The 22,794-nt window shown below is 42.2% G+C and overlaps 2 protein-coding genes across 3 annotated transcripts in view; both read left to right on the top strand.

Annotated features, from left to right (window-relative positions):
• rxrgb (retinoid X receptor, gamma b) overlaps positions 1–12,452 on the top strand; it is a 35,658-nt gene extending 23,206 nt beyond the window's left edge. The window contains exons 2-10 of one of the 2 annotated variants that reach the window (XM_086223486.1): positions 665–912; positions 6,143–6,287; positions 6,425–6,604; positions 7,100–7,260; positions 7,600–7,729; positions 8,632–8,764; positions 9,523–9,614; positions 9,720–9,825; positions 10,965–12,452. In XM_086223486.1, coding sequence (XP_086079612.1) covers positions 665–912; positions 6,143–6,287; positions 6,425–6,604; positions 7,100–7,260; positions 7,600–7,729; positions 8,632–8,764; positions 9,523–9,614; positions 9,720–9,825; positions 10,965–11,112 — 1,343 coding nt within the window. In that variant the 3' untranslated portion in view covers positions 11,113–12,452. The remainder of the gene's footprint in view (positions 1–664; positions 913–6,142; positions 6,288–6,424; positions 6,605–7,099; positions 7,261–7,599; positions 7,730–8,631; positions 8,765–9,522; positions 9,615–9,719; positions 9,826–10,964) is intronic. The other variant, XM_086223487.1, reaches the window with a different exon arrangement.
• A 1,553-nt stretch (positions 12,453–14,005) lies between these two features.
• Positions 14,006–22,201, top strand: lmx1a (LIM homeobox transcription factor 1, alpha). The gene is made up of 7 exons (XM_086224111.1): positions 14,006–14,184; positions 19,130–19,350; positions 19,447–19,625; positions 20,034–20,111; positions 20,555–20,645; positions 21,071–21,256; positions 21,787–22,201. Exons 1-7 carry the CDS (start codon positions 14,006–14,008, stop codon positions 21,927–21,929), a joined length of 1,077 nt encoding a protein of 358 aa, XP_086080237.1. The 3' UTR covers positions 21,930–22,201.
• Positions 22,202–22,794: the final 593 nt, after the last annotated feature.

The following is a 22,794-nucleotide window of genomic DNA, read 5'->3' as shown; positions in this document are numbered from 1 at the left end:
GCTCTCTAACTAATCCAAATGTTTCTATGCACATGCCACTCTTCATCAGTAACATTTTACTCAAAAAGCCTCTCTGTATTAAATTGTATGAGTCATTGCTATTAGCCTGCAGAGCATGTTTATTGCATCTGTAGCAGAATAAGCGGAAACAACCTTTATTAAGATTATTTATTGTTATCTATTTATTATGCGGGTTTATATTGGTGCTTGCATGCACATGCTGTACATTTATGCTTGTATATGTAGCAATTTATGTGACGATGAATGAATGTCCTCATAGCTATGCCACATGCATGAAATTACACACCATGTCCTGTTAGCCAGTTGACTGGCAGATTTCCTAAGTAGGTCATCTATGTAAATGCCAGCCTGTCAGTTTACATCAATAGATGCACAGCAAAGTCAGCACCGTGTGACCAAAATCAGACGGGCTTCAATCGGTGTCACCGTATTTACACACCACAGGCTGAACAAAGACATGCAGCAGTGGTGATATTGTTTCATATATGTGCATATGTGTTTTGAGGACTTGAATTGATTTTAAAGGATTATTTCCTTACTGCTCGTCACTTTGGATGCAGTTCACCTTGCTTTACATTTTTATGTCCTACATAGATTTACTTGTTTATAAGCTAACCGTTGTCGCCTTCTTCTTCTCCTCTAGACTCGACTGGGCCGATGAGCACGGCCCACTCCCACCCCCACTCCCACCCCCCACCAATGGGTGGTATGGTGGGCCACCCGTCAGTCATCAGTACCTCTAGGCCCTTGCCATCCCCCATGTCCACCTTGGGCTCCCCAATGAACGGCCTAGCATCACCCTACCCCGTCATTACCTCATCTCTTGGTTCACCCTCTGTATCGCTGCCGTCGACGCCCAACATGAACTTTGGACCCCTCAGCAGTCCACAGGTGAGACAGCCAGTTGAAGGTTATCTGTCTGAAATGCAGGTTCCTTTGCTGTGAGAAATTTAAAGTAGAGTTTTTCCACTTTTGAACTAGTGAGGCAGGGGTGTAGGATTGGGAGAGACTGTAGGGACATTTCCTCAGCGATATCCAGCCACTACTACATTGTTCCTACCAGTATTGCTGCTCCATACTCCCTTAAGTATTGACAACTGATCTATGATCTGATTTTCAACCCAAGGATGACGTGACGAGATAATGCAGGGGAGAATGAGCCGATCTCAGACCAGTGCTCCAACGCAACAATCACACAAAGGCGGAGACTCACAAACACACTGAACACAGAGTTCAGACTGTGATATCCCTTCCAAAGAGTTTAGAGAGGTCAAGTGTACAGTTACCGTCATTACTGGGGTATTGTTGAGCTCGGATGTTACTGTCCTTTTGATGCTGTCATTCAATGTTGGTAGCGGCGTTCTATGAGTCCTGTCGTCCCTCTCACACACACGCGCTCCCACTGAGTTGTTCATCAATCAGGAAGTTTATGTTTCATCATTAACTTCACTTTTTATTTGGCTACTGTGTGCATGATCTATTCAAATTTACATTTTCACATTTTAAAGCAATCTAAACTTTTATAGAGGATAGTCTTCAAGAAGTTCATATTTCAGAGTCCTTTTTTTTTGTCAAACCATGAAAAATTTGCCTTTTTGTTTTCAGTCTTAAAGTAAAACATGGGAGTCAAGTAAAAAAAAAAAACTGACTGTATTCTTTTATTATTTGTTAGAGTTCATCAAGACCTTCATAGCAGGCCTAATCTATCAGCTTCCTGTGAAGCACAAATTTGTTCTTATACACTATGGAACTTTGTAGACCTCAATTTAGTCAGACAGGAAGCAAAGCGTGTTGGCTGTTTGTAGCTACGGTGTCGTATTGTGTACTTATTGTAACATTAGTGTGTGTTTGCACGCCTGGATAACTGCCTGTTGCCCTTTATCCAGCGCAAACATTAAATAACATGCAGTAGTTTGCTGTAATATCAATAGAAGATTATTCAAGACTTTGACACACACTCAAATAAAACAAGCATCATCGGAGAGGGGAAGTTTATTTTGATTACTGGTGCGATGAAGTGAAGAACTCAGCTGAGAAATAAATGAGCTGTTATGTAAGAGAAGCTTGAGCTGTGTTCTAATTTTGTCGGTGTACTAATAAGTGACAGGCATAATTCTTGAACTCTGGTTCCGAGTATGTGTTTAATATTGATACAATGATGAATCCATGAGTTATTCAATAAGGGGTAATGCATGTGGAGATGAATGCAATGCTGTATGTAGATTGTTACCAAGATTAAAGTTGATATAAATTCAATTTTTTTTTTTTTGATTTTACATTACACGTCATTTTTGGCAAATTTCACGTTGCTTAAACTGTTGACTTTTTCCCTTTTTTTTTTTTTTTAAATGTGCCTTTAATTCTTGGAACTGCAGACAGGAGATTGAAGTTTAGCCGCTGCCAAACTGTTTTGCTGGCGTACCTTGGCTTTCCCCTCTCTCTCCTACCCTCCTGCTGACCTTTAAACTTCTTAGCCTAAAGGTCATCCCTGAGGTTTGTGTCACTGTTGTCATGCGTGGAGACTTAAAATGCAGTCCAGCCACGAGTCCTTTAATGGATTACTGGGAGAAAGCAAAGGGAGAAAAGTGCCGGCTGCATTGTCGGCCAGTGTGTCTTTTGTGTTGCCTGACACAAAAGTCTTAGACATGAGTTTTCCAACGTCTCCGGTCCTACTGAGCACTGCAGACTGGATATTTTCAAAAAAGCATCACTTTCAGATTTGCAGTTTTTCCTGTTAGCTAATGGATGAGAGAGAGCAAATGGAGATGTGGTGAGTGGTCCATTCAATGGACTACAAATCCCACAAGGTTCAGTGCTGATGGTCCATACATATAGAGACACATATACACATACTGCATTGAGGCCAGTGCTGCAGGCACCATAGACAATGATATATGCTGCTTCAATCACAGTATGGATCTGTGCCTTCAGGGACAGTTGGTCTTTATACAATTTCATGGTATGTCCATCATTTCAAAAGCCACCAAAAGCCGATGACCACGTGGCCGCCATGTCATCATGTCATATAAAATATTTCTTTTTTTTTTCATGCGTAAACAGAAGTCTTTGAGCAGTGCTGGGTTTAAAGGAGATGGAAAAAATTCAATTCTTCATTATGTGATACTCAGGGTTTGATCCGTGTTAAAGGATGGCAACCTATTTATAGCCCTAATGAGTATCATCTGACTATATGAATGAATATAAGTGAAAAGCTTGAGTTACTATGTCATTACAGTATGTTTATGTGGTTAAAAATGCCACTTGTACCGATAACATCCATTTTTTGATTTTTTTCGATTTGATTGATTGATCTTTTGGGCCGCCAATTTTCTGACAAATATTTAAAACCCTAAGCATTTTTTTAAAGATTATGGAAAACAATTAAAAAACAGCTAATGTTACAATTTAGAGAGACTTTTTCCCCCCAATTTTCCTTTAATTAATCATATATCCATCCATCGTCTTCCGCTTATTCCTACATTAAGGGTCGCTGGAGCCTATCCCAGCGTCAACAGGCGAGAGGCGGGGTTCACCCTGGACAGGTCTCCAGTCCATCGCAGGGCCAAATCCCATGCCCGAGCCAAGACTTGAACCCAGAACCTTCTTGCTGTGAGGCGACAGCGCTAACCACTGCACCACCGTGCAGCCTTTAATCACCTCTATAACTCTTAAATGCATTTACTGGATGAAATGTAATGTGAACGTTAGCCAAAGAAATGCTGAAAATGGCTGAAATCCAATGAAAATGAAAACTTAAAAACCCTAACAAATATACAAACGTGTATCTTAAAATGTATATAAAAAGCATAAATCCTAAGAGTATACCCGGTAATGTACCCAGTAATGGACAGCAGAAAAATGATAAAGTTCAGGATCTCATGAATGGGAATAACTATCAGAAATGTTTCTGTATAATTTACTGTCAATTGATTAACTGACCTATTTTTTTGGGTTCACTTTGCATGTGTTCACGCATCAGTTATTCCACCGTGTGAAGCACAAATTTGCTGTTAAATCCGAGTTATTTTTCTTAAAGGGTCAAATTCAAACTTTCTAAGATTCCTCCTGAATTAGACGTTTCCTCTGATGAGCCAAGAAGTGGATCTGGCCCACTTATGATCCAAGTCAACATTACATACATGATGCAGTGTGTTCTCCTTACCATGTGTTAAATAAAGTATGTATGACGCATAAATAATCCATACATTTGCCTTGTAGCCTTCCTCTCCAGCAGTATGGAGTAGAGTTTGCAAGAGTTTTCTTTTGAACATGTGTAAAATTAATTATTCGTGGAAAGCGTTGGAAAGTGTGCAAAAGAGGAACAGCTGCTCACCAATGAGAGAGGCAGCGGGAGGGCTGAATGCTCATTTAAGTGTAAGTGTGCCTTTGGGGCACGTGCAGCGGATAGCATGGACAACTTATATGCATAGAGAGAAAACTGTATGCCCTCCTTGGTTGTAAGGTCACCGCTGACTTCTGCCTGCCTGTCGAGAGAGAAGAGAGTGCACGTTATAAATAAGTGATAGGAAAAGCCTGAGGTGACTGTGAGGAGGGTGTCCTTTATGTCATGCTGCATCAAATATATCGCACATGAGGGCATATGTAGGTCAACAGAATGAGAAAGTAGATGTTTGCACCTAAACAGCTAAACATCCTGCTTGGCGGTCAACAGTGGGAGGAGGTCAAAGGGCAAGACGATGATAAGCGAAGCTATGGATCAGGAAATCAAGACTTGTTGCGTTGTTTTGAACTTGTTTCAGGAGGCTTCATGAGCTCACCCGCGTGGTGAGTAGAGCCATTATTCACCTCGGTGTTTCATGGGGCTCTTTGAGCTAACACATGAGACCGCATATTGCAGAGTATCTCTGAGGTCCATTGAATTAATATTTCAGTCAAAATGTATATTTTTTACCCTGATGCTCAACTAGCATGCATCCAAAATGCAGGAAGAGTCGATCATGTACGTCGACACGTTTTACAAAGAAAAGCAGTATTGTCCAAATGTCAAAAAAGTGCATCATGTGGTCTAATACACTCTAAAAAAAATCAGCTGTATGGCATGTAATCTGCAAACGCTTTCTTTTGAAAAAATGAACTAAAACCCTTCTGGTCTGGCACGACCTCAAACAAGTAAGTTGGTCAGAACAACTGACGAGGTACTTTAGAGTTCGTAAATAGATGTTTTCGGGCGTTTCTATTGTTGATTGTAGTTGCAGATCATGTGGCACTATCAGCTTCATGCTAAATGTATGTAGTTGGCTGAGCTCAAGAAGTCCTGAATTTTCATGGAGCATTTTAGGGATACTCCTTAAAGTACTCGATGAGTCAAAAACCAAACTCTTGAAGCTATAGTGCAAAACATGATGTCATGGTACTCAATTTTTTTTCCTTTTTGGCTGTTGAATTTTGTTGAGCGTCACACAACCTCTGTGAAATTACATTTATAATTGAATCCATTTAGTTTGACTTATTTGGAAAGTATAAAGAGCCACAAGATAAACTTATTTATCCACATAGACGTTAGCAAAAGACTTAGCACGTGTAGCCAGCGATGCCGTACGAACTTGCTGTGTATGCTTGAGTTGGGCTTGAATGTAAGGGTTATTCATTTATATGAAATACATGATGCACTCAAGTTTTAACTCAATATCTCACAGTTTCCTTGTTTCTCAGAGGATGTGAGGCTCCACGTGTGAGTCCCCTCTGCTGTTTGTGTGTGAGAACTGCACTTTCTACCCACGTGACTCCTCTCATATGCCTCTCCCTGTCAACAAACATTATGACAAGCCTCTGAAAGGAAACTCAGCCCCTCCCACTAACCAAGCATGTGATCGCACCCTGAAACACTTTCATAATAAAGTGTGTGGGTGGGGAAAAGAAAACTATGGGTGAGCTGAAGACTAAATGAGAGGGGGAGAGAGAGAGAGAAAGAGAGAGAGAGAGCGAGAGAGAGGGAGAGAGAGAGAGAGAAAGAGGAGGGAAGGAGTCATGAGACCGCTAACACTTTTCACTCTTACTTCCCCTCAGCTTCCTGCCCTCCTCTGCTCGTTTCAGTTCTGGCCACCTTAGCTTCAACTTTTTTTTCTCTCTGTCCTCTCCTCTTTCTTCCTGTCATCCTCAGATGAACTCTATGAACAGTGTTAGCAGCTCAGAGGACATCAAGCCCCCGCCGGGCCTACAGAACCTGGGAAACATCAACTACCAGTGTACAAGCCCCGGGGGAATGTCAAAGCACATCTGTGCCATTTGCGGAGACCGTTCTTCAGGTAACATTAGAGAGTGAGGATGGACAAACAAAACTTCACTCACTCTCTCCATAAACAATCTGGATTGCTCCAGCAAAAATAATACAGAGACGACAACATGCCTTCATTCATCATTCATCATCATGTTGTTTCTACAGGAAAGCACTATGGCGTGTACAGCTGTGAGGGATGCAAAGGTTTCTTTAAGAGGACAGTGCGAAAAGATCTAACCTACACTTGTCGAGACAGCAAAGAGTGCCTGATTGACAAGCGCCAGCGGAACCGCTGCCAATACTGTCGCTACCAGAAGTGCCTGGCCATGGGCATGAAGAGAGAAGGTGCGTGTGTGTGTGTGTGTGTGTGTGTGTGTGTGTGTGTGTGTGTCCGCACACTAGACAGATCAGGGAATGCTCGCGCTTTGACAGAACTGTCTTTTTAAAGAAATGGGGAATTGGGCAAAGATTTTTCAAACCTCTGGAGCTGCATCTCTGTCTCATCCTCTTATAAATAAAGTTTCAGAGGATGGAAAAAAATGTCAGTTTCTGATTAGAGGAACATTCAATATTAAAAACATGAATGTTAAACTCATTAAGACTCAAAGGCCCTTTTTTAGGGTTTATTTGAGCTTGTCATCAGTATTAATAGTCAGAAGAATTTGAGAATCCAAATCATTTATGAATGATCACATGACAGAGGAAGGGAGGAAACTAACCCAATAAGAATATTTGCAGGGTTAAAATGCCAAATTATTCTTCAGGTACATCCAGATGAATGCAAAATACCAGATAGTGATGTCACAGTGACGCTGTTAGGGTGTGCTTATGGGTTTGCAGCGGTGCAGGAAGAGAGGCAGCGTGGGAAAGAGCGAGGGGAGAACGAAGTGGAGTCTACCAGCAGTTTCAATGAGGACATGCCGGTGGACAAGATCCTGGATGCTGAGCTGGCTGTCGAACCCAAAACAGAGACGTACACTGACGGCAGCCCCGGCAACTCAGTAAGAGTCGCAGATGTTGGGATAAATCGGGTTGTGGGCTCATCATCATCAGGTTAAAGGGGTACATATTAGTGCAGGGGACACTGCAATGTAAAGGCTTTGTTTGTTTGTGCTTTATTGTGTCTTAAGAGTGAGATTAGCCTGAACGTTCTGAGTTATAGTCAATTATATCCTGAAAAGTTATTTCTTCTTCTTCGTACATGAAAATCAAATCATCCTTCAGCTCAAGTCTTGAGAGGAAATTGTTGGTTTACGAAGTGCAGCTCGTTCAGTTGAGTGATATATTGTGAAAGACTTTTGTTTCTTTAATGCTTAGTCATCCTCCTTGTGTCTCTATAGACCAATGACCCTGTTACCAATATCTGCCAAGCAGCCGACAAGCAGCTCTTCACCTTAGTAGAGTGGGCCAAGAGGATCCCTCATTTCTCTGAACTTCCCCTCGACGACCAGGTCATCTTACTACGAGCAGGTAAACACCTTCGTGTGTGAATGAACGGAAAAGAGATTCCGTTAAGACCTTAAAATCATCCAAGCGTCTCCACCTAAATAAAACAGGCGTTTTTTACAAGCTATTGTCTCTCTGGCGGGGTTGTATTTCCTTCAGCAGAGTCATTAATGCTCAGGCAGGGACTCTATTTGTGTCTTTTACATCCACTGGACACATTTTTATCATCAAATCAAATGTAGCAGTTACACCAAATATAATCAGACTGTTTGGCAAGTCCCAACGGTTTGGTTTGCAGCCAGAGCAGCGCTGCCCTCTGCTGGTGAGAAATCTCCCTCTCACATCCCAACGAGGAAGATAAGCCATTTTTTTAATCTTTATTGAGCAATTTAATGTGGTAACGTTTCAATGCAGATGTATTTGAGAGCAATACAATTGACTATGCAATCAAAAAATAGTTTTTTTGAAACCCAAATAAACTCAAGGCTTAAAAAAAATTCTTTAAACAGGAATCAAAAACTTGTGAATTCAATTTTTGACTTGGGAATCCAAAAGTTTTGTGTGAGTTGACCGTTGACTGAGTCTCAGCTTGGCTAGAAACTGACCAAGAGAGCTGTGTGTTACATCTTTAAATTAAAAAAATTTTGATTCCAATTAATACATTTTCAATTGCTGATTATTTTTGGTGAAAAATCTTGCTCTGGAATCAGTTTTCTGATCTCATAATTGTTCTGTTTGATTTCAGAGACAGCAGTAGATCCAAAAAGTAGTCATTCTTTTAGAAAACTTGGACTGACAGTTCTCATTCGAGCTCTAGAAATGATGTCATTTTTCTGTCATTGGACCTTGTTAAGTAGGTATTGACGGAATATATGAGTTTTTTTATTTTCGTTTTTTTGAAACAGTTGTTGGCTTGTTCTTTCCAGGTTGGAACGAGCTTCTTATAGCCTCATTCTCTCATCGCTCGGTTACGGTAAAAGATGGCATCTTACTGGCCACGGGCCTCCACGTCCACAGAAGCAGCGCCCACAGTGCTGGGGTGGGCTCCATCTTTGACAGGTAGGAAGAAAGCAATTACAAGACATAATGATACTAATTGTTAATACCGCATTTGGCACTACGGAGGTGGACAAGAAACAAAAAGAACAGCTGTAAAGTTATAAGTGCAGGTTTAAACATCAGTTAAACAAAAAGACATAGAGGCCATGGGCGGCATGGCTTGGAGGTGGCGTGGCTGTCTAGCAACTGAAGGGTCGCTGGTTCGATCCTCACTTCCCCCGGTGACCATGTCAAAGTGTCCTTGAGCAAGATACTGAACCCCTAATTGCTCCTGATGGCCGTGCAACGGACTGGCAACCCATCCAGGGTGAACCCCGCCTCTCACCCAATCTGAGCTGGGATAGGCTCCAGCCCCATCACCCTGTGACCCTTAACAGATAAGCGGTATAGAAGATGGATGGATGGATGGACATAGAGTCAAGGATGCTATAAAAACACTGTGATCAAATCAAGATTCTATTCGTCTCTTCAGGCTCTGGCATCTTACAAACATAAAAAAAAAACTAAATACCTGCCAAAATATTTGGTCGACTCAGACTTCATAACAAAAAACCCAGTCAAAGCAATGCAGATAATTTTGTATGGAAAAAATCATGCCAAATGCATGTTAAGGCCTCCACAAATAAATCACGTAGCATCTCTCAAGTTAAGTGGGACGATAAGTGTGACCAAGTGAACACAGGAGAGTTTATATTGTGTATTGATTTACTCGCCTTTTGTGTCAAAACCCTCTGAAGTCTTGATTTGTTGTCCTGCAGAGTGCTGACAGAGTTGGTATCTAAAATGAAAGACATGCAGATGGATAAGACAGAGCTGGGCTGCTTGCGAGCTATCGTCCTTTTTAATCCAGGTCAGTTCAACCCCCGATGAGTTGGGGGATGTGTGTGTGTGTGTGTGTGTGGGGGGGGGGGTGTAAACTGTGCGGTTGTTGTGTGACCGTGTGTGTTTGTTTCAGATGCAAAAGGTCTGTCTAACCCACCAGAGGTGGAGGGGCTGAGGGAAAAGGTCTACGCCTCATTGGAATCATACACGAAACAGAAGTACCCCGACCAACCTGGCAGGTAGTAGCTGAACACAGTACAGGTCTGATCGATCAATATCAGACTCCATTGATTCACTGCTGCTTTGGATTTTGCCGTTCATTTAGTAGAGAACATCCCATTAATAACTAAAACTCTAGTGACTCCTTTAGCAAATATTCCAGTTGTGTTATTGATCACAAAGATTGGTTGCACTTGTTTAGAACGTGAACTCTACTTACAAATGAATTCCTCAAACATAAATGTTAGCAATCAAGAGATTCAACGCACTCAAGAAGACTGAACTGCTTCATCTTTTAATTCATTTAAAAAAGTATAAGCAAGACATTGTGTCCATCCATCCATTTTCTACCGCTTATCCATTAAGGGTGGCGGGGGGGGGGGGGGGCTGGAGCCTATCCAAGCAGCCTTCGGGCGAGAGGCTGGGTTCACCCTGGACAGGTCACCAGTCCATCACAGGACCAACACATAGAGACAGACAACCATTCACACTCACAGTCACACCTACAGTCAATTTAGAGTATCAATCAGCCTCAGCCCCTCTTGATAACTTTGGACTGTGGGAGGAAGCTGGAGTACCAGAGAGAACCCACACAGGAACAGGGAGAACATGGAGACACAGAAAGATCCCGTGCTGGAGCCGGGACTCGAACCTGGAACCTTCTCACTGTGAGGCCACAGTGCTGCCCACTGCACCACCGTGCTGCCCATTGTGATACTCACTTCCCCCTGGTGACCATTTCCAAGTGTCCTTGAGCAAGCTACTGAACCCCTAACTGTTTCTGATGGCTCTGTGACGGACTGGCGACCTGTCCAGGGTGAACCCTTCCTCTCACCCAATGTCAGCTTGGATAGGCTCCAGTCCCCCCGCGACCCTTAGTGAATAAGCGGTACAGGAAATGGATGGATGGATGATGTGGATGCATCAGTCCCTGTTCTAGGTAACTTACTATGTAAATAGTATTAGTATTATTAGTCATAGTAGTAACATTTCCAGAGAAGAAGTATTTGTGAGTTGTACATAACTTTGATTTAAAAAGTTGGACTCAAATGATTTTTCAAAGATTTTTAATCATAACAACAGCAATAATTTTCTACAAAATGGAAGACTTGATCAGTCTGATCAACTGACGCTTTGCTTCTACCGTCCCTGTCGGCAGGTTTGCAAAGCTGCTGCTCCGCCTGCCAGCCCTTCGCTCCATCGGCCTTAAGTGCCTGGAGCATCTCTTCTTCTTCAAACTGATCGGGGACACGCCTATCGACACGTTCCTAATGGAGATGCTAGAGGCGCCGCATCAGATCACATGACCCCAGTCCTCCCTCCCCCCCTGTACATACTCCCATGTTGTCAGTGGTGTGAAGATGGAAACATGATTTAAATTGTAAAACTTCATATTTTGTAACTGTAATTAAAATAGAAAAAAAAGACGTTATTTTGAGGTTGTGGGGAGGATCAAGTACACGCAGTCAAAATGAATTCTAATAGAATTGTTAACACATTTCTTTTGTAAATAGATAATTTCAGGTGTCCGTTTGAAAAGCAGCCCAATGCAACTTGAAAATGAATCCTATTTTATTCAAAGAGGAATTGTACAAAAAACATAAAACATCTCTGCATTTCTTAAAACACTTTTCAGAATTCTTACAGAATAAAGTTATTAAAAATGTTTGTGAAACATGTTATTTGTTTTGTCTTCTTTTAATTTATATTGTAAGGCTGTTCAGCTACAGAACGAGACTGATTCCATTTTGTTGAAGTCAGTGCTAATATTCTTCAGCTGATTGATATTTGTTGAGTTGATGATATATGACGCGGTAAACCACAAATACATGAAGTATTGAGACATACAAAAATGCTATGTGGGTCCTTGTGATTTAATGGCAGAAAAAAAAACCACATTAAAATCCTTCAAATGCCACCAACTCCTGTCCTCTGTGAAAAATTGCAGACTAAATGAATACTGTTTATCGTCGCCTTCTTAAAATAGGTAATTTTTTTTACTGTTTTTTGTTGTTGTTGCCTAAAACAACTCCTTATGATGTTTTGTCTCCAGGTTTTTGTGTTTTTTTGTGAAAAACTTGATGAGAATGACTGAGGCGATGACTTTAAGGAGGTGACGATATTGATTGATGGGCTGCTTTGATATCAAGTCCGTTTCCAGTCTCCTACCTTCGTGTGGGTTCTGAATATTCAATAAGAATTTGACTTCCATCACTTTAAGATGTCACACACAAGATGTTTCCAGAAACCAGGTCAAATATAAAAAATTCTAACAAATTATCTGTGACTACTGGAGTTTAATTAAAAGTAAATAGTGGGTGCAACATCTAAATGCTTCCCCCTCCCCAGTGATGCTGGGAGTCATGAGTCTCTAGATTCTCCTTTATTTGGTGCCGATGCTGAAACATTTGAGAACTTCGGCTGTAAGGTGCATCTCATTGATAAGTTTTGAGTTTACAAATGTCAGTACAAGTAAATAATAATGGCATTATTCGTCCAAATGGTTGCCGGAGGGTTAAAATACTAAAAATGTACAAATATTTTGTGATGATAATTAGAACTGATGGAGCAAGAGTGAACTGGGATCAACTAAATGTGCCATCTGTTTGTGTTTGTTGCTCAAATTAAAATATTTGTTTATCACGGCGTGTGCAGCTTGCTATTACCTTCAGCCTACGTCTACATCTATTGTTTTTTAAGAGCAAAAAATGTTTTATTTATGTGCATTGTCCCTGATCATTAAACCTTAAATAATGATAATAAATAAAGCTAAGTCAATGTGTCTACATTCTGGAGTCACAAATAAGTGATGCAGGCGAAAAAAATGTCTTTGTCAAATCATACACTCGTTTGTGAGTATCTGAGGGGCAAAGTACACGATTTAGGTGAATTGACACTTTAAGGTAGGTAAAAGAACGAGTACTTGGAAGTATTTAGCAGACCAAATATACAGGCCACATTATCATATCTGTATTCTCTGCTTAATTTAAAAATAGGCTGAGAAAGTATATGGTCCGTCTTGATGATTAAAACGTAGTATGTGGAAGCTTCATCTTCCTCCAAAGATGCCTGACTTCTCTGCTTGGTAATTCAAGGCATGACCACCAGATGGCGTCCACGGAGCGTAAAGCTGACGCAACATCTGCATCCCGGCTTGAGCGACGTCCATCCGCGGGTCTGAGCAGTTTCCACTTCAACCCCAGCCGGACCAGTTTTATCACAAAGAGCCGTGATGGTGTCAGGAGTGGTGACGTCATGTGGGAATGAGGGTATACTGAGTTTGTTTCATAAAATTTAAAAATGATTTTCAATATTGTTAAGCTGTTAATTTTTTTTATTTTGTAATGCATGGCTATTATGCGCGTTTTGATCAATAAAAACTATCTATTCATGCATTGTTTATATTGAAAGAATACATCTGTTGTAACTTTGTAGCGTGTGTGTACGATGGAGAGAGAGAGAGAGAGAGAGAGAGAGAGAGTACCTGCACCTGGAAATCTCTCTCTCTCTCTCTCTCTCTCTCTCTCTCTCTCTCTCTCTCTCTCTCTCTCTCTCTCTCCCAGTCACTTCGATCGGGATCATTGAGATGAGCCTAAATGGTCAATAAGTGTGGACTCGTCCGGAGCTCCGAGGAGAAACTTTGACGCTCTTTGCCAGGTTGCAGCCTCGGCGATGCTCTGAGCAGATCGGGAGATAAAAACCTGAGACACTTTTCTACAGCCTGCAAATTCGCCTCTTAAGGGTAAAAACTTCTTCCAACAATTATTTAACATTTTTTGGTACATGGTGATTTTGTTTGAATAATAATATAGCATAAAATATAATTTATAATAAAAAAAGACCTTTCGCTGCACGGTAATATTTTTTAGGCGGGTCAATTGTGACGTAAATTGTTGTTATTATTACGCAATAATTTCTATGTTTATTTCACTCGTGTTTGAGTTTTATTTCAGCCACGACATAAAAAAAAGAACTCAATATTTGGGTAAATTAAAAGTCAAAACCAAAACACGTTTCAACTTTTCTCAGGTTACCATTATTCTTTCTTTTTTTATTTTCACCACGTAAATTTAGCAAGTTTACAGCATCCGAACCACCTTTCTGCCTATTTTGCACCAATCACGCCTCTCAGACAACAAATTAAGCAACTTTCTGGCTGTCAAAAGTGTCCTAACATGAGCTCTTACCGTCACCGCAGATATGGATCAGAGGGCCGTGTGCTCCGGATGCCACCGGCTGATCAGAGACAGATTCCTGCTCAGAGTCACTGACGGCCTCTGGCATGAGGAGTGTGTGAGGTGCGCTGCGTGCGGGGAAGCGCTGAGGAACTCCTGCTTTCTGCGGGACCGCAAACTTTACTGCAAACGGGACTATGCGGCGTAAGTGCTCATCTACTTCTCTGCTCTATTGTTTCTGAATGTCAAATCCTAAACTATGGACGTAGGCAGCCTGCTTGAAAAAACTCTTTTTCATGACTGCACCTTAACGGAATGTAAAGATTGACTATAGAACATTTTACATTTTACAGACTAAATTCAGAGAGAACGGTTCTCAACAGAGGAACTGTAGGAAGCCAGTTTACTTTCAGGAGCCTCTAAAATCTAATTTGAGGCCTGTGTTTAAAAATGTCCTCACACACACATTTATTTTTTATTTTATTTTTGCAAGGTTGCTTGTGATGTAAACTGATGAGTCAAACTAAATTATTCTTTCTAGCCTAAAGATCTTATGCAGTTTCACATTACTCATGACAAAGACATCGTCTGATTATACTACCACATGTACTTTGACATACTCTTTCCTTCATATTTTATCATCGTCTATTTATTTGTCATTTTTGGGGTCATAATTTACGTCCTGACAACAAAATAATTTGTTTTGAGCCATTTTTCCAGTGTAGAACACACGTGCGAGGTCTGACCTCGACTATTATGTGTTTGCCCGTGTGTGTACGACTGTGTTGTGTGTGTATGTGTGCAGTTCTTAAACTCATAACGAAACCAGGTTATGAGAGAAAGGTTTGAGGGACAAAACAGGGCTCTGCTTTGCCTTACATCTATTTAAAGCTTCTAGTTTTTTGTGGGTTTTTGCGCCGTGCGTTGACTTCCAGGGAACTTGGCACAATCCTCTAAGAGAACAAGGTGACTGTAGGAGGGAGGTGCAGTGAGGGAGCTGGAATGTGTGAGCACTATTGGATAGTACCTTCAGACAACTCACAGAATGCACAAAACAACACAGTCACACCTTTACACACACACGCGCACACACACACACACACACACTACCAGGGGTAGTGCTCAACTGACACATTGTCAAAATGTGTTAAAATTGTGAAGCCCATTGGCATGGCAACTGCAAGCTGGGGACAACATATGGTCTCACCAATGAGGAGGTACCCTCCCCCCCCCCCCTCCCCAAACTCTCATCACCCCATTGCTCAACACCCCTTCCCCTCAATCCTTCTCCCAAAGCACACTCTCACCTACACAAGAGCCAAGATGAAAAAGTGTCACCCTAACAGGCAGCTGCTCACATTATTTCTGAACAATTTAGTGATGGTCGTTCTGCCAAGCAAGGAGAGGAACAAAAGAATGTTGTGCTCTAACTTATGTGATGTGGTAGCTCTATAAGGACCCTTTTGTCTTTGCAAGAACTATTGGTCTCCAGAATAGTATGAATATACCATGTTTGCAATGTTGTTTGACGTGGCATTTTAATATAGATAAAATGCAACTTTCGTTCCTGAAAGACACGAAGAAGAAACGATTCAGAGCGATCAGGTGAGACGGTGGCACAAATCACAGGGAAACGAGCAGGTCTGAGAGGTAATTAGGAGAGTAGAGCCATATGTCAGAAGGTCTGGTGCATCCCTTCAGCAGAGACGCTGGTGTGAACTTATTTTGGCGGACAGTGCGCTCCATGAGTCCTGCAGCGTTGTGTGCTGTGGCATCTGGAAAGCTCTGCTCACAGCAGCCCCAGTGTGGAGCGGTGGGACGACACCCAGCCGACCGTGAGATATCTGACCTGACCAATTAGCAGGAGGCCTGGTGCCAAAGCTCCACCTCGGAGGTTTTGCATCTCCACCAGCCGCCCCCCCCCCCCTCCAAAAAAAGCCAAACACAAAAAAAACATACACCACTGTCTTGGGGCCCTTGCTGCCTTTAAAGCGTGATGTTTGACCGTAATGAGTGTTTTTAAATCCCGCCGGTGTTTTTACGTTTACGTTCTGATGTGAAGTTGTATGATGCGTCTAAATCTCACCTTGTTTCATCAAGAACAATATTCTCATTTAGAGGAGGATGCTGATGCGCCTTGAAGGAACAGCGTCTTGGAAATACATCACAAATAAAGTCAAACAACATGTGAAAGCCCCCCCACTGGATGGAGATGTTAATGACTTGCTCATTGTTTAAATTGTTTAGATAGCAGGACTATACAACTGATTTCTTAGCAAAATGATCAGTTCCAGTGGACGATTCAAAGTGCTTCTTGTTATTCATTCATTGGTGGCATGGACATCAATATAAGGAAAATGAGAGCTAGAATCTCTTATTTCATTGGGATGTCCTGCACCAGTAACATTTAACGCGCTGTGAAGTTGACATTTACCAAAGGTTATGAGAACCGGTTGAATTATTCACATAAATCGCTAACATCTCAGCTTGAGTTTTCATAGTCCCTAATTGAATAAATCTATTTGATTTGATCGCTGTCAGTGAAGCACCCTTTTAACTTTTATTCTTTTTCTTTGACTCTTTTATTAGGAAAGTGTCATCAGCAGCTAAATGATGTAATTAAAAAAAAGTCTTTCAAAACAAACAGATTGCATTTGATGAGGGTGAGTAGTTTATTTTAGACTAAGTAAATTTAAAAATTGGAAAACTCCAAAAATTATATTTACATATATATATATATATATATATATATATATATATATATATATATACACACACACACATACATATATAACATATATACACACACACACACACACACACACACATATGTACACATACACTAAAACAATGAATGAACTATTTTATTTAGATATATTTGTCATCAACTTCCATGTTGTTTTATTTGGTTAGTTGCCATCTAGCTAACTATTAAAACACAATTTAACATAACAAAGACCTAAACTGAAAATACATTTCGGGTTCACAACACACTTCAGTCACTTTTTGGAGTGAATGTGATGAATCAGTGTTGAAAATTCCTGTCTTACAATGTGATGTTTGGAGGTAAATTTGATCGCTCCATCGGTTCATTGGACATGTGGCTTGGACAGCAGATTGGTCGTCAGATCTGGTGGTGTACTTGACCCGTAGATCTGTATCTGACACACAGCCTCGGTTGGTGTGTGTTCAGTCGAGGATCCAAGTTCACCTGATCCAGAAACAGGATCTGTCCCTCTGTTTGTCCACTAGACCAGCAGTCTGTTTTTCTGGCTGCCAGAGGTCAGCGCCGAAGTCACGGCAGGTACAATGAAAGAGGGGGCTTACGCTCTGTGTGTGTGTGTGTGTGTGTGTGTGTCCACTTCTGCTAAACTCCCATGTTACACAGTGCATCTTGAGTGTGGCATGGCTTTTTGCTGACTTATTACTCTGTAATGATCCTGTCACTAATTACCATGTCTAAATCCAGCGTGACTGAGTGTTCCTGCTCAGCTGGCAGGGCCTCTGAACCAATCATGTCAACGGAAATGCTGAAATATTAAACACCAGGAGCTGCCCCATAAGTATCTGAGCTACTCTTTGCATTAACAACGCTTAAGAAGTACTTGGTATAATAAGACGACCTGGCGTATAATGGAAAAGCGATTCTCGAAACATGGATGATCTCACAACGCTTCACCGACATCAAACATTAACATCATATTAAATTGTTGAATCTTTGATGCGTCTTAGAGACTTTCTGTGCCACACTTTCTGGAAGATATCTCACTGATGCATCCTCTGTTGCCACAGAAATTCACACACACACAGTATCCAGCAAAGGTATGTCGGCCATATTAAACCGCATTCCATTGAGGCCGTGAGGCAGACAACTGGGATTGGTCAAGCAGACTGACTGACCTTCCTGAGCTTCTCGGAACAGGCTTTACCGTTCCCCTAGCGACCCCACGGCGACAGTGAGAGGTCCCAGGAATGTTTGGCTTTAGGATGTTGCAGCTCCAGACCTTTTGACAGGAATGTCTCAACCTCTCAACCTGACTATTTAGTCTGGGGTTTGCTTGAATGAAAAGTAATGCGCATCCGCACTTTTATGAATGGAAAAGATTCTGATAAACAAATTGCTGTGCCTCCTTCTTGATACACTGTCGGAGAGGTTTTTTTTTTAAATTATGAATGAAAAACACTGGTCAAAATTTTTTTTATTTCATGTATTTTTTTAAACAGCTGTGACCACGAGTTTTCTGTCATCTGCAGGAGGCTGGCCAAAATAAATAAATGCCAAATATTTTATATTGCGTTTTTCTCTTTCATATTCATCCGAAGGTAGTGTGCAGCGCTTGTTCTTAGCAGCATGCGACCAAACTTCCAGATTCTCATGTTACAGTAACCACTAAAGCTCCTCCGGTGGCAGAATGGGCTGCTCGCACTATTTTTCAGTGAAAACAAAAAAAGGGGGGAAAAGCTGTCACTTTCTCATGCCTTTGCGTTGACTGGTCTGGTGACCCAGTCAGGTCTGGAGACAAATGCCAGCTCCAGAATGATGACGCATCATCCTGCGTGACAGACCCAAAATGCTGCGGTGCCAGCCAGCGGACAATGGTCCTGCTGCTTGGGGGCTGGCTCTGTCTTTGTCCTGTTCTGGTTAAGCAGACTTAGGGATAATTCTGCAGATAATTCCTGGGACCAGCAGCTCAGCCTCTCCCACCGGGATATCTGATTCCCCCCCTCTGCCTGGAGCCATGGCCTGCCGAGAGCCTTTCTCCTGCCTCCCCAGGAGCACAGCCACGGACACGGCAGCCGGAGCCACAGCAACAGTCTCTAAGGCTAAACCCACCGGTCCCGGTTGCCAGGCGCTAAGATGCACACCCGCCATGCTAAGGGTATGTGTCTGAGTGGCTGGGGTGGGAAGAGGAGGAGGAGGAGGAGGAGAGGGGAGACGCAGGGTGAGGGTAAGAGGCTGGCGGTCGTTTTGAGTGACAGCTCGACTCAGCAACATTCCCGAAGTCAACCAAGTTGTTTTTTTTCTCACAGAGTTCCTTCCGACAGAAGTGTGAGGGCTCTCAAGTGTCTCCACAGATGAACAAAAGCATGACTCTCTTATTTACTCTCCGTTTCTATGTCCCCCCCCCCCCCCCCCCCCCCCAACCAGTCTGTTTGCAGTGCGTTGTGGGGGCTGCACAGAGGCCATTTCTCCCGCAGAGCTGGTGATGCGTGCTGGGCTTTCTGTGTTCCACCTGCAGTGTTTCACCTGCAGTGTGTGTTCCTGCCGGCTCCAGACCGGAGACCACTGCGTCCTCAGGGACGGACAGCTCCTGTGTGCGAGGGAGGACTACCACCAGTGTCTGGCCAGCCCAGCATCTTCTGACACAGGTACAAACAGTTCTCAATATCTGTGCATCTACTGAAACATATAGCTTGAATTTATACCAGTGCTGTGTATATGTTTCAAATATGTCTTCCAACCAGGTAAAAGTGATGAAGAGGATGATGAAGAAGAAGAAGAATCTGAGAGAGTTACTAGCCGACGAATTAGATCTGATGACTTGGAGAGCAAACGGCCTAAAAGGCCTCGCACTATTTTGACCACTCAACAAAGACGGACCTTTAAAGCCTCCTTTGAGGTCTCATCCAAGCCTTGCAGAAAGGTAGAGTGTAAATGTGTGTGTAGAGTGTATGAACCCAAAATACTTTTACTGTGAGAAAACTCAGGATCTTTGAATTTTGTTAAATATATCGCAATTATTTTGTTTGCATTCTGAAAATGTCGCCGTCACTTATTAGAGAGGAAAAAAACCCAAAACAGGAACACATCTTGATAAATCAAATAGTACAGGAATGGACTGAAATGCGTCTATTTTTGCAAAAGTAGTTTTGGAAAATGTATAGTTTTTATTGTTTAGTATTTTGTCATTTACTTCGAGCTTTAGAGTGAACTGGTGAAACGGTACCGTTTTTTTGTTCACCTTCAACTGACCTCTATCTTTCTATCCTCCTGTCTTTTACCCTCCTTTCTTTCTTTGTTTCTTCCTTCTGTCCCTGAATCTTAATCCAAGGTAAGGGAGACCTTGGCAGCAGAGACTGGTCTCAGTGTGCGGGTGGTGCAGGTCTGGTTCCAGAACCAAAGAGCCAAAGTAAGAGCCAAACACACACACACACACACACACACACACACGCACGCACGCACGCACGCACGCACACACGCACAGACACACACACACACACACACACACACACACACACACACACACACACACACACACACACACACTATTAATAAAGGGAGCCTTTCTGCACTGTGTTTGTTTGCCAGAGTGGAAATCAGCCCAGTTATCTGTTCATACAGGAAACTGATGACATCTCACTGCAAGATCCCTGTAGATTAAAGCCCATATTTCCTCACAAAGTGGGCTCATGTGTGGTTTGCCTCCTCTGCTGAGAGATGCCCTTTACCTTTCTCCTAATACTTTGTCATTGAATGCTTGTATGCTGGGGTAGTAGAGGAAATTGAAGGTTGAAAGGTCATTTTAAAAACAGTCTGTTTGTGTGCTTTAATGTGGGATGCTGATGTTTTTAGATGAAGAAACTGGCGAGGAGACAGCAGCAGCAGCAGCAGCAGCAGGAGCAGCAGACTCAGGAGCAGCATGAACAGCAGTCACATCACAAAGGTATAACGCTGTTTAAAAATGTTGTCTCAGTGTTAGTTTGTATTAGATGGAGCCCCTTTTCACAGAAATGGGGAATTTATTTTCAAAATGTTCTATATGCGGCAAACTTTGGTACAAAATGTCATACGTAATTTTTTCATGTAAGAACACAACAAACAGACATCAGCATGTGAAATAACCTGACACTCTTGTTTTACATGCATAATAAACGATCAATGAAAATTGTATGATGGTCAAAAGTGTGTAAGACTTTCCGTAAAGATTTGTCAGCTTTAAATGAGATTAGGAACCCACAAAAGTAAATCATTGGTGACAAATACAAAAAAAGCAAATGTTAATCATAACATGAAGATAGCACAGGGAGCACAACCCATGAGACACGCTGGAAGTAGGCATCAGAAGGCTTGATCTCCTTTGCTCCACAGCGCCCTCCTGTGGTGCTTTGACATCTGAGCTGGAACACCTGGGGTCCTCCTTCTCCCACATTCAGCAGCCAATGCAGCAGCAGCAGATGGGACTCACAACACTGGAGCAGCAGGATTATGACATGGACCCCTTCAGACAGGGCCTGACCCCACCTCAGATGCCAGGGGATCACATGCACCCCTACGGTAAAGACCTGAGTGCTGCTGACCCATGACAGGGAGTCATGGAGTTTACATTTTTCACCTAGAAAGCCTGTATGACCATTAAGGTTTTTTTTTTTAATTGTAAAATGAGAAAAAAAAATATATGAGGTGATTGGGGTTTTTAAAATAGTCATGATGTCACACACATGCGTTAGTGTGTGGCCTGGCAAAGGGCTTATTTGCATTATTTTTCGTTAATTTTTGCAATTTTTAAAACCAACATTTGCTAAGAAATGAATAAAACTGCTCATTTATTTCTTAATAATTGTATGCGAATTACTTGAAGAAGACAAGAAAAGTGTAAATTATTAACTTTTTAAAAAAAAATAGCTTCACGTCTCTAAATTTAAAAATATGGCATCACCACTCAGGACTCATCAATTAACAAACCTCTCTTACAACCTCAACAAAAGTGAAGAATCCGTTATAAATCAACCTTGTGACTTGAAACTGCTTTAAAATTTGATGGGTTCTAATTACTTATATAGTAATCAGGAATATGTCTGTTTTAGGTTTCAAGGCTCTTTACCTCGACATGGACAAAGACCCCCTGTGTCACCTGTCTGACAACGACTGCTTGTCTCTGGGTGACTCCTCTCTTCTCACACCCATAGACCGCCTCTACTCCATGCAGGACTCTTACTTCGCCTCCTGAGAGAAGCTCAATTCATCTCCTTCACTCAGCCTCGTCCTCTGGTCCCATTATTTATCTGCGTGGACCAAGATAGTTGAGGAAGTGGGTGCAGAATTACTGCTAATGGAACATGGGCCCACTGATATTATGCAATATACAGTAAATCAGTGGTAATCAGGTTATTACAATGTGTACCTCCACTTGAAGATGATTACACTACTGCTTTTATGCTTTACAACCCCCATCACAGGCTCATGGTACATTTCCTGTGTGTGCATGACACCGTCAGACCTCTCCCACTATGTTTGAATGATTTTAACTGCAGCTACATGTAAATAGCTGTCCGAGTGTGTATTTATTCTCTCAATGTGTGAATGCTGTTCATTTTGAATGAATCAATAAATAATGGCTATGTAAGTACAGTACAAAGAGTGTCATGAAACGGTGAATCTTAGATTAGAAGATGAGGTATTTCTGCGGGGGGTTAGAGCCGGGGCAGTCCATCCTCAGGTGCTTATCGGTCCCATCTAGGTGAGGGGTCAGTGAGGCATCTTCCCCCTGGCTGTTGGGGCTGTGACAGCAGTATGGGTCAGTGGCAGGTAAGCATCACAGCCATGCTGCCATCATCAACGCTCACATTGTGCTCCTCACGGTCAGAGGGCCTCACTGCATTTTTTCCCCCTGCCTTTTCCTTCCTCCAGTTGAACAGGACAGAAGGAGGGGGACCACCCAGGCACCATGCCCAGCTGGAATGCACCAATCAAGAGGAGGGAAGTTGGGAAAAACCAAAGAAGGGGGCTTCAGACTGAAAGCTGTGTCAGAGGAGACTGCCCAGGGTGACATAGAGATATGAAGCCCTACTGTATGGAGTGGCTCCTTGGCCTCG

The sequence above is a fragment of the Aulostomus chinensis genome, chromosome 14 (assembly GCF_037954235.1).
Source record: "Aulostomus chinensis isolate RoL2024-O1b breed Wild chromosome 14, RoL_Achi_v1.0, whole genome shotgun sequence".
Taxonomy (NCBI): domain Eukaryota; kingdom Metazoa; phylum Chordata; class Actinopteri; order Syngnathiformes; family Aulostomidae; genus Aulostomus; species Aulostomus chinensis.
The sequence above is the reverse complement of the archived record's forward strand: the minus strand, read 5'-3'. Positions and strand labels throughout refer to the sequence as shown.